The sequence below is a fragment of the Zophobas morio genome, unplaced genomic scaffold (genome assembly GCF_036711695.1).
Source record: "Zophobas morio isolate AGI-343-1 ecotype UQ-CSIRO unplaced genomic scaffold, CSIRO_AGI_Zmor_V1 ptg000023l, whole genome shotgun sequence".
Taxonomy (NCBI): domain Eukaryota; kingdom Metazoa; phylum Arthropoda; class Insecta; order Coleoptera; family Tenebrionidae; genus Zophobas; species Zophobas morio.
Genome location: NW_026972128.1, coordinates 5,690,526 through 5,702,732, shown reverse-complemented (window position 1 = coordinate 5,702,732; position 12,207 = coordinate 5,690,526). Strand labels below are relative to the sequence as shown.

The 12,207-nt window shown below is 35.1% G+C and overlaps 1 protein-coding gene across 1 annotated transcript; it reads left to right on the top strand.

The window, feature by feature from the left end:
- Positions 1-215: 215 nt before the first annotated feature.
- Positions 216-10,834, top strand: LOC135134143 (polyribonucleotide nucleotidyltransferase 1, mitochondrial). The gene is made up of 7 exons (XM_064062761.1): positions 216-439; positions 488-1,576; positions 3,937-4,130; positions 4,182-4,342; positions 10,016-10,327; positions 10,382-10,615; positions 10,662-10,834. Exons 1-7 carry the CDS (start codon positions 315-317, stop codon positions 10,785-10,787), a joined length of 2,241 nt encoding a protein of 746 aa, XP_063918831.1. The 5' UTR covers positions 216-314; the 3' UTR covers positions 10,788-10,834.
- Positions 10,835-12,207: the final 1,373 nt, after the last annotated feature.

Genomic DNA, 12,207 nt, shown 5'->3' with positions numbered 1-12,207 from the left:
GACAGACAGACGGAAACGGGAGATCATTTTTTTCGTACTCTAGAGGTCATGACACGTCGAGAAAATATGGAAGTGGCAATAAAATGATGTAAAACTAAAGAAATTAGATTCTCATTACGATTATAAAAACACGAATAATAAGGACCCAAAGTTTGAGTCTTTCTGCTTTAGCAACTTCCCCGTTTTCTAGTTATTTTAATTTTCTAGGTTTTCACTGTTAATCCGGTACTGTTTAGCTTAGGGGGTACAGCTCTCAACTGTCCTCTTCCGAAAAGTGAGGTTATCACGCTCCCAATTTGAGGTTATCTCCCAAAATGTTTTTAATAACCCGAAAAAACCCCCTCAAACGCACTGCCAAATTAAAACACAATCTAAACACCGTCCGGTGCTTCAGCGAAAGACTCACCAGCCCCGAAGTCGACATTAATTTTAACAACGGGTAATTTCCACTTCTTACTAAAGCCGCTTAGTGTAAACACAATTTCAGGCGCTCCTTGAAGATTTCCACTGGTCAGTATGCCCGCCTGGCCGACGGTTGTGCGGTGGCAACTCTTGGAGACACATCGGTGATGGTCACAGCAGTATCAAAAACAAAAGCGAGCCCTAGCAATTTTCTCCCGTTGGTAGTAGATTACAGACAAAAATCGGCGGCCGCTGGCCGCATTCCTACGAATTTTTTCCGACGCGAACTAGGTCCGTCTGAACGAGAAATATTAACGTCGCGTTTGATCGACCGCAGTCTTCGACCACTGTTTCCAGAACATTTTAATTACGATACTCAGGTGGTTTGTAATATGTTGGCTGTTGATAGTGTGAATAATCCTGACGTTATTTCGATTAATGCGGCGAGTGCGGCTTTAGCTTTGAGTGATATTCCGTGGAATGGCCCCGTGGGGGCTGTTCGCTTGGGGTTTATTGATAACGAGGTGATTATTAATCCCACACGGAAGGAGTTACAGTCGTCTAGTCTTAATTTAGTTTTATCGGCAACCAAACGTAACTTGGTTGTGATGTTAGAAGGCAACGCTAACAGTATTTTCCAACAAGACTTACAAAAGGCAATCAAATTGGGAACCAAAGAGACTCAACATGTCATAAGTGGTATCGAAGCACTACAGAAAGCTTTTGGTAAACAAAAACGGGAGTTGGTTCCAGTGACTGAAGCTAGTGAAGAAGTTAATGAGGCTGTGAGATCTTTATGTGAAATGAGAGTACGTAAAATTTTTACTGATTACACTCATGATAAGTTGAGTAGGGACAATGCTTTATCAGACGTGAGAACTGACGTAGTGGAGAAAATGAAAGCTAATTTTCCTGATCTTGATCCAAACTTGTTGAATGAAACTTACAATAAAATAGTTAAGCAGATTTTCCGTGATTTAATTTTTGAGGAGGAAAAGAGGTGTGATGGACGTCTTTATGATGAGTTGAGGAACATTGAGTGTAAAGTTAATTTGTATAAACCTTTGCATGGGAGTGCGATGTTTCAAAGGGGACAAACTCAGGTGTTTTGTACGGTAACTTTAGATTCCCATGAAAGTGCAATGAGGATGGATCCTATGGCCATGTTAATTAGGTAAGGAAACAACAGAGACCATATTATGGAATAAAAAGTCGTTTAGCAACCTTTGAAATTTTGTGTTAAAAAATTATGTTGGCAATACCACGAGTTCTCTGTTTAGTTTGACAGTTTTGATGAATAAGTGTCAAATAACTGTAATGCCAACATAATTATTTTAAAAATTAATTTCATGGTTTACTAGACGATTTTTTTTTTTGTCATGTAATTATTGAAAACCATGTAAAGATTTTATCTTTTGTTAGAGTTAGACCTTGTGTTGGCGATTTGTGGGTGTTGGTAGCAGGAAGTTTCTTTTTATCTGACCGTCACTGTCGCATCTTATCACATAATTATTAACCACTGTGGTACAAATTACAAAATAGCGCTAAAAATTGTATCTCCGTAACTTATTATGTCAGGAGTTGTTGAAGTTTTTATTGGACAGATCTTAGAAATTTTACCGTACCCAAAAGTTATATATACAGCGTGTTATTGAAAGGTACGTACAAAATAAAATCGGCAATTGGTCTCGAAGTATGGGTGCTAAAAGTTAAAAAAAGTTCAGGTAAAAGTGTTCTCCTTTTAGAGATAAAAATTATTAAAATTTCTATCCAAATTCGTTGTACGCCTCTGATAAAAAGATCATCTCTCGTTTCTATAGCAACATTTAGTCTTGACAAAAGTTTTATTGTTGCAGTTGCTAGGATTTACTAAAATAAATTAATTTTACCTAATTTATCTCTCAGTAGCGTCTAAAAAAGTTGGATAAGGGTTAATTTTCCCCTTACAATTTTGATAACACAAAATAAGTTTTTCAGACTTCTTAGACTTCGCGAAGAACTGTCAATTTTGTTGTACGTACCTTTCAATAACACCCTGTAGATGGTTAAACGCTAATTAAAATTTGCCTCTCTATCCGTACTAATTTTTTATGACGTCATATCAAAATATTGCTAAGTAATTAAAAAAGACGTACATATTGTGTACAATTGACAAGGAAGATCCGACCAAAGACTTTAGTCAATTTATTGACTCATTTTGAAAGGAAAATAGTTTTATCAAATCAAAGTCCCAAACAGCACTCTCTTGTAATTTAATGTTTTGTATGTGTATGTATATGTAGACCATATCATAAATTAAAATTGAGTTGGGTGGGCGTGTATTTTATGGGTGTTAAACATGCTTAATCTATCATACTTCCCGCCCAATATAATTTAGTTTGGTGCTAAAGAGGTGGGTTCGGCTGTTTTATTTAGGATGAAGATAAATGATGATTAAATCTCGTATTGCTGATATGTATTTTGTTTGACAAAATAGTCACTCAGCAAATAAACCGACAGTTTTATGTTTAGATAAACTTTTAAATTTTCTTGTACAATTTTGAATTAAGACGTCATCAAATAGTTTGTAAAGAACAACTTTGGTTATACTACAGCATAACACTAATCAGTCGAATTAAATGAGTTCTTATTGAGATAGCTGATACGGTTGACAATCAAGTCATTCCTGAGTTTGAAATTATGTGATTATAGTAAATTTGGGTCATATTTTAAACTTGAAGGTTCATACAAGGATAACTTCATTACAGATAATCTTGATGTGAAAAGCTGTGAAGTATGCAACTGTTTCCGGCCAATCTAAACACACAATTGTTGCTGAAGTTAGAGAATTAAATCATAAATAAGTTAATTTTCCCCACATGGACATTAGTTCAACCAGTTGATTTATCTGAAATAATTAAAATTTATTTCTATAGATAGCGGTAAATACAAGCTATCATTTTTTTGATGTGGCAGATGTTGACCTTTAAATATTTGAACTTATGTACATAAAAAGAGAAATAACGAATTCCCCAATTAATAAAATTTCATCCTACAAAGTAAATAATTAAAGACTTCTCTCAGAAGCTACCAGTTTTCAATTAATAAGGCGGTCTTGTCAGGCTGTTGCCATAGCAGCCATTCCGCATTATAAATTCGTTGTCACGACGAATCAGATTTATCATTGTTCCATTGCCATTCAGGCTTTTTAATTTTTCAGCGGACCCCGTTCATTTATTAGCGCCCATTTTTCCAACTCAATTTCCCTAACAAAGTTTCCTGTTTTTAAAACATCGTGTCTCTAAAAACTTACACAAACCAGATGACAAAGAACTCACAAAGTAAACTACTTGTCCCTATCATTGGAAAAACAATAAAAAACTTTCAAAGTGTCATCTCAACCTTCCGCTTCCTTCGACAATATCATAACTTGATGCGACAGACGGGAAACTAAACACCAGCCAACTCACATTTTCATACCCCCATTGTATAAATCCCCGAAATCCCATCCTGCTCTTATAAAAACATCAGATTCGCACGACGATATTTTTTTAGTGGTGTCAAAGAAAAAAATTTTTTCCTCCATTACGAGTTTCCTCCGTTCGCGACGAAAGAAACAGGAAGGATAGGTCCGATTGGGAGGCGGGAAATAGGACATGGGGCTTTAGCGGAAAAAGGGTTAACACCGTCAATTCCAGATGATTTTCCGTTCACGATTCGACTGACGTCCGAGGTTTTAGAATCGAACGGTAAATACATTCACTTTGATGGTGTTTCAAATTGAAATTGTAAATTTGTAGGGTCTAGTTCGATGGCGAGCGTTTGTGGGGGCACTTTGGCTTTGATGGACGCCGGTGTGCCCATCACTGCCCCAGCGGCGGGGGTGGCGATCGGGCTGGTCACACGGTATGACCAGGAGAGGAAGAACATAGAGGATTATCGACTGCTCACGGACTTATTGGTATTGTTATAACTTTTTAACGTTATTATTTATTGTCATTGTATCATCGCAAAGATTAAAATTCTGTTTGGGTTAAGTCTAAAACAAAAGGTAATTAAATCTCGAGACAAAGAATGTTCACTTATAGCTACGCAAATGTTAATTAAAAACCACTTAATTTTGTTTAAACACGGCGGGTTTTGTCAGTACTCGGTTGGTGTGGTACGGACTTTTAAATATATAATTGCTGAAGAATTAAATTTAAACCTTTATTCGTAAGATAAAGATTAAGAATTTCAGGCGCAAACTTTCAAAGCTTAAATTTAAAAAATGAATGACGTCACGCTCGATCTTGCCACAGAAGATGAGAGTCGTTAACATGAAACCCCTATTTTGGCTGATAATTGGCCGGTAATTGGTGTTCTATTAAATTCGCACCATTGACGAGGGGGATTTTGACACCAATGTCATTGCCCTCCTAGAAAATACCACCCCTAACTGTATCAAAATCGGTGACTGTGTAATTCGCTTGAAACTGAATATGCCGACAATGCAATGGTTTCAGTACTTTGTCATTTCATCCATTGTTTAATTTATTCAGTTTTTGTTAGTTCAGCTATATTCATATATTATTGTGCGTTCTGTGAATTAAAATTAGTGGAATGTTGGCCGTTTACATTTTATGTAAATGCAAATTATAACTTTTGTTATTATAGAGAGCTTTTATGTACCTTATTATTCCTTTTCAGTGAAATGGGTTTGTGTTGCGTTTTCAATCCTTAAAAAACAGATTGTGGGAATTAGGCAACACCCACTATTGTAGTTAATTAATTCAATATGCACAAGAATTCGTAGGTATCGTGGCTGAATAACCATTTTATTAAATTCGTTTTCTAAAAGATCTAAATCCTGAGTAGTTCAGAGGAAAATTATAACTTTAAATTCGAAAACATTTATTAATCTTCCGTAAATTTTCAGCAGTTGGTATTAATAGTTTTTTTTTTTAACTTTATACTTTATAAATAAATAAATCCAAGCGTTTTCCACCTTTTTCGTGATTTATGGATTTATATTGTAGGGCTACAGATTTTTGAAGTTTTTTTTTCTGATGAACTTCTAATATTTTTCTGCTTGCTATATAGAACATCCCAAAGCTGTTGTGTACGATTGTAATGACATTGTTGATGTGTCAAATCGCACGCCATCTTTGCGACCGAATGGAACAGGTAGTTAGTTGACTTTTGAAAAGGAAACGACCTTTAGCAGAAGTTAATGTAAAATTTGTTTATTAAGGTTGTGAATTATTAAAACATAACATCTTGGCCTCATGGTATAGGGACTTAAAAATCTATAGTGGCAGCAATGATACTTATTGACAAACTTGACAAGGAGCAAAATTAATTTGACTTCTGAGCTGTAGAAATTTAACAAATGTCAACTGAATTTAAATGACCGGTACAATAAAAATAACCTCAACAGTACACTGCCAATCAATAAATTCGGGCACTAGTGTCACTTCACTATCATTAGTTCTAAAGCAGTAATTGGTTGTGAATAATCTCATTTTTTATAGTCGTCAGTTTTACTAACTACATACCTACTCATCTTTCAAAGATTAATTTTTAAATGTCATGTTGACATGTTCTACGTAATGACAATCAAGCTTCAACTACATTCAAATGTTTGACGTGACAGTAAATTATTGATTGGCGTAGTACTTTTATCAAAATAACTAGATTTAGTGCATAGTACGACAAAAATTAAACTAGTACAGTAAAAAATGACACTGACGATTCACAACCTTAGACACATTTTTTTTTTATATTATGTCAACATCCAATGACAAAAAATTATTAGTTAAATGTTAAAATTGAGGGCACTAGTAACATTCAACGATTTGTGGTGGAAATTCTGAATTATTGGCAGAAATGTCACCGTGTTAATTTTGTCATAAGACCGCCTAATAACTATTAGCTTGGTGCCCAAAATTTCAATTTGACAACCATGTATGCCACTAAAAACTTTTAAATATATTGTCAATCTGACAAAAAAAATATCATGAATTTAATTGTCACTCGGTATTTCATCTATAAAAATGTCGAGTGTCTCCAGTTATCTTCGAACTATCTCCGTATTGAGTATACAGGGTGAATTACTTCCTCGATATTTCAGTAACTAATGAAAATACAAAAAAAAGGCCGGAATAAAACTTGTACGGTTCATTGAGTATCATACACTAAATTAATTTCAACTATACAGAGTGTTCTGTTTTTGAAACCTAACACTTACACCCGAAATATTTTTTTATATTTTTCATGTTTGAAATTCTGTCACGTTATTCCAATCTTTACTTCCCGAGAGTTTTCTATTAGACACAGAATCTCCGAAACTGCTGGACCGATTGTTGTCAAATTCCTTTTGTACGTATATCAGAAATAGTGTCATGTACGAATCCGCTTTGAGTTTTTCCCTAACCGTCCACATTTTTGCAAAAACATAATGCATGGTATAATAACAGTTTACCATGGGCGTAATGCATCTCGGTTGTCGTGCGTTCGATTCCAAACTAGGCCTTTCGTTATTTTTTTCTTTCTTTCTCTCTTTTTCTCTCGCACTGTGTATTATCTATGTTTCTGACGTCATAACAAATTTTTTATTGATGAAATTACCCCACCTTTTCGATAAGGTGAGAATACGCCTCTCTTTATTTAAACATGTAAAACCTTCTTGGGGGCGCCAAATGTCTTTTTTAAAAATGTAAAACTTTCTCGGGGGTGCCAAATGTCATTTTTAAGAATATGAACCCTTCTCGGGGGCGCCAAATGCCTTTTTTTATGTGAAACCTTCTCGGGGGTCCCAACTGTCTATTTAAAAATGTAAAACCTTCTCGGGAGCCCCAAATGTATATTTTTATAAGAATGTGAAATCTTCTCGGGGCCCCAAAATGTCTTTTTTTAAGAATGTGAAACCTTCTCGGGAGTCCTATCTGTCTTTTTTTTAATGTAAAACCTCGGGGGCGCCAAATAACTTTTTTTTATGTGAAACCTTCTCGGGGGTCCCAACTGTCTTTTTTAAAAATGTAAAACCTTCTCGGGGAGCCGAAATGTATTTTTTTAAGAATGTAAAACCTTTTCGGGGCCCCAAACGTCTTTTTTCCTAAGAATGTAAACCCTTCTCCGGAGTCCCAACTGTCTTTTTTAAAAATGAAAAACCTTCTCGGGAGCGTCAAATGTCTTTTTTTATGTAAAACCTTCTCTGGGGTCCCAACTGTCATTTTTAAAAAAGTAAAACCTTCTCGGGGACTCGAAATGTATTTTTTTAACAATGGGAAATCTTCTCGGGGCCTAAATGTCTTTTTAAGAAAGTGAAACCTTCCCGGGGGTCCCAACTGTCTTTTTTAAAAATGTAAAACCTTCTCGGGGCCCTAAATGTCTTTTTTCTTAAGAATGTAAACCCTTCTCCGAAGTCCCTGCTGTCTTTTTTTAAAATGAAAAACCTTCTCGGGGAGCCCAAATGTATTTTTTTAAGAATGTGAAATCTTCTCGGGGTCCCAAATGTCTTTTTGAGAATGTGAAAACTTTCTGGGGGGCCCCAAAAGTATTTTTTTATGAATGTGAAACTTTCTCGGGAGTCCTAACTGTCTTGTTTTTAATGTAAAACCACGGGGGCGCCAAATAACTTTTTTTATGTGAAACCTTCTCGAGGGTCCCAACTGTCGTTTTTTTTTAAATGTAAAACCTTCTCGGGGAGCCCAAATGTATTTTTTTAAGAATGTGAAATCTTCTCGGGGTCCCAAATGTCTTTTTAAGAATGTGAAACCTTCTCGGGGGCCCCAAAAGTATTTTTTTAAGAATGTGAAACCCTCTCGGGAGTCCTAACTGTCTTTTTACTTCCCGAGCGTAAGCAAAGGAAGTATTGTAATCGAGTCCCTCGGCCGACTCTCTACTTTTACGTTTTCTCGTTTTTTAATGTAAAACCTCGGGGGCGCCAAATAACTTTTTTTATGTGAAACCTTCTCGAGGGTCCCAACTGTCGTTTTTTTTTTAAATGTAAAACATTCTCGGGGAGCCCAAATGTATTTTTTTATGAATGTGAAACCTTCTCGGGGCTCCAAATGTCTTTTTTTTTTAAGAATGTAAACGGTTCTCGGGAGTCCCAACTGTCCTTTTTAAAAATGTAAAACCTTCTCGGGAGCGTCAAATGTCTTTTTTTTATGTAAAACCTTCTCGGGGGTCTCAACTGTCTTTTTTTTAAATGTAACACCTTCTCGGGGGCGCCAAATGTCTTTTTTTAAGAATATTAATTCTTCTCGGGGCTGCCAACTGTCTTTTTTTAAGAGGTGAAACTTTTTTTCTATTACACTGTGACTAGTACTTTCTATATTGTTTTTAGTCCATAGAGGTTATCACGAAAAAGTAAAATTCCCCAAAATCAAATTTTATAATTTTTCAGAGAAGCCGTATTTGTTGGACTACTTCAGAAGCGGGGGAAGTTCTGTTGAAATAATTTTCCACCAATTTTTTTAGCAATGCAGTGGTTTACAAAGGAAATCGCAATAAAGTTATTTTTGAGTTTTAATAGACACAGAATTTTTAGAAAAATCAAAAAGGTTACAATTGTCAAATATCGATGTTTCAGTTTTTTCAAGTAGAAAGATAGAAAGTTATTTTTTGCCATTTTTAATTTTTTTAAAACACACCAACATTTCGAAAGAAAGAAAATAAAAATAGAGTAAGATGCAGTGATAAAATACAGGGTATTGTATTTGAAAAAACTGAAATATCTATGTTTGAAATTTTCAATGTTTTAGATTTTTTTATGAACAGCGGGTAAACTAAATTTTAATTTAATTGATATAAGAGATAATATATTGTAACACAGATTTTAAAAATAATCCGATTGCGAGTTTTTTGTCAACCTCTGAAAAAATGTTAAGAAAACTGGAATAACTATAGCATCGCATCAAATTTTCAAAAATAAGCTACTGGTATAAAGTCAATGACGATGACAATCAAGAATGTGTAAAAGTACATATAAAGTGTGTTCCATATAGGATGATCAGCACTCAGACTTTCCACTAAGGGAAAACACACGTAATTTTCAGTCCAACGCAATGTTGAATAAAATTGACAGATTTCGTCAATGTCACCTTCGTGCAAATCGGAATTCCCCAAAAACGAAAAATCCGCAGTGATTTTTGAAACAAAGGTGAAAAAAGACCGAGTTGTTGAGAATTAGACGAAGTTGAGAAAACTATCAGACGTTTTTGGAGCGAAGCAGCCATAAAATCGCCCCATTGATTCCTGATAGTAATACTGCATTAGGGTGGAAATATTGTGAGAACATGTTGAGTCATCACAGTTTGTCACTTAGGTTTTGACCAGTGGCGTATCATTTACTTACTGAAATGGGGATATTTTAAAAAATAATACTCATGAACCACGAAAAAGTGAATAACGAACGCATAGTTTCCTCCCCCTAAACTCTCAAGTAAACCCGTCCGGACGCTTTTACTCCCACTGAGTTGTTGTATTGGTGTGTTTTTTTCAGTGTCTCCATTCTACCCTCAGAAGTCAATGGGTGTTCTCTTTGGTCAATTATTTTATTATTAGTTAAACATTTATTAAGAAAATGAAAATTTTATTTTCCTGTAATCGCTGAAACTTCGTTTGATGTCACTAACAAATTTTTAAGGGTATAGAAGATTACATGGGCGACATGGACTTCAAAATCGCCGGTACCAAAAAAGGAATCACCGCCCTTCAAGCCGACATCAAAATCCCAGGCCTCCCTCTGAAAATCGTAATGGAAGCCATCCAGAAAGCCACCGACGCTAAACACAAAATCTTCCAAATCATGCACGAATGCATCGATAAACCTAGAACCATAAAAAAAGACAACTGGCCAGTGTCCGAGAAACTCGAAGTGGAACCACACAAAAGATCAAAACTGATTGGCATGGGCGGCATGAACTTGAAGAAATTATTCGCAGAAACCGGTGTTCAAGTTAGTGTTTTTCTTGTTTGTTGTTGCAATGTGGTTGGTAATTGTCGTTCGCAGGTGTCTCCGCTCGACGACAACACTTTCGAGATTTTCGCCCCCAACCAAAGCGCCATGGACGAAGCACAGGAATTCATCAACAAACTTTTGACAGCTGAGAGAGTTCCGGAATTGGAGTTCGGCGGTATTTACAGTGCCAACATTGTGGAAATTAGGGATATAGGTGTTATGGTTACTTTGTACCCCGGGATGCCACCGGCGCTGCTGCATAATTCGCAGCTAGATCAGAGAAAGGTTGTGGGAAGGGTGTATAGTCGTTTGGGTAATTTTTATTTTGTAGGTTGCTCACCCTTCGGCGCTTGACTTGCAGGTAGGCCAAGAAATACAAGTCAAGTACTTTGGCAGGGATCCGGTTTCCGGGTTGATGAGGCTGTCACGGAAAGTCTTACAAGCGCCGCCTAAATAATAGACTATATTTGTACTATTTTTTTATATAAATTTGTTTATAAAAGAGAGCTGGTTTTATTTTGGTATCCTAACTTGAGCGGATTTGCGGTCATAAATAATGGGCTCTAGCGAGCAGGGGCGGACTTGTTTTGTTTTTTTTTCTTTTTGAATGATACACACCATAGTTGCATGTTTTAAATTAACACCGTACATAATAGGTTATTTTTTACTATTATTAAAAAAGGAAATCAGTGTTGTCGAACGCAAAGATTTTTTTGTAAACAATTCTTAACATGTTGCATTTTAATGCTAACAATGGATCGAAGGTTTATCTGTTTTTTGTTTCTTCAATTTTTCGAGTTTCAAGTTTAAATTTTACAGTTTTTCAATTTTTCGATTTCAAATTTCTGGAGTTTTACATTTTTCGTTTCGGTTATTTTTCTTTTTCAATTATTCGGTTTTTCAATGTTCCGACTTTATAATTTTTCGTCTTTTTAATTTCAGTTTCTTCAGTGTTTTGTTTCTTCAATTTTTATTTTTTTTTTGTTTCTTCAATTTTACGATAGCTTAAATCTTGTAGTTTTCGTTTCACTTTCGGAAGTTTCAGTTTTTAGATTTTGCAATTTTTCGATTTTACGAGTTTTCAGTTTTTGGATTTTTCAATTTTCTGATTTGTAGTTCTTCGGTTTTACTTTTTACATTTTTTAATTTTTCGTTTTTTCAATTTTAGATCTTTCAGTTTCTCGATTTTTCAATGTTTCGTTTCTTTCATTTTTGATTTCTAGTTTTCATCTTAAACATGTAATACTTTACTCGAGACTTTACTGTAATAAAAAAAAAACACTTTTTCAGTTATACGATTTTAGAGTTTTTCCATTTTTCAATTATCGAATTTTAAAACTTTTTCACATATTTGTTTTTCAATTTTTCGGTTTTTAATTTTTGAATTTTTAGATATTAAATTTAATGTAATTAAATCATTTTTAAAGTCGAATTCTGTAGCACTGACAGTTTTTTGACTTTACAATTTTGACTATTCTATAATTTTTCGGTTTTACAATTTTTTAGTTTTCCAATTTTTCGATTCGATTCGGTTTTTCTTCTTTCCAGTTTTTCGATTCATTATTTATTTTCGATTTTTAAGTTTCCCGATTTTATTCCTTCGCTTATGCTCAGGAAATATTGTAATGGAGGCCGTCGGCCGACTCTCTACTTTTAGGTTTTCTCGACCTTGCATGATCCATACAGGACGAAGAAATAGGTCTCCCATTTCCCTCTGCCTGTCTGTCCGTCTGTCTGCCGTCACGGATTTTTATTAGACTGATAATCTCCGAAAGTACTGGGCCGATTGTTGTCAAATTTTGAATTTATATTAGGAATATCATGTAGATGGTGAAACGCTAACCAAAATTTCTCTCATCATCCCCACTACTAATGAG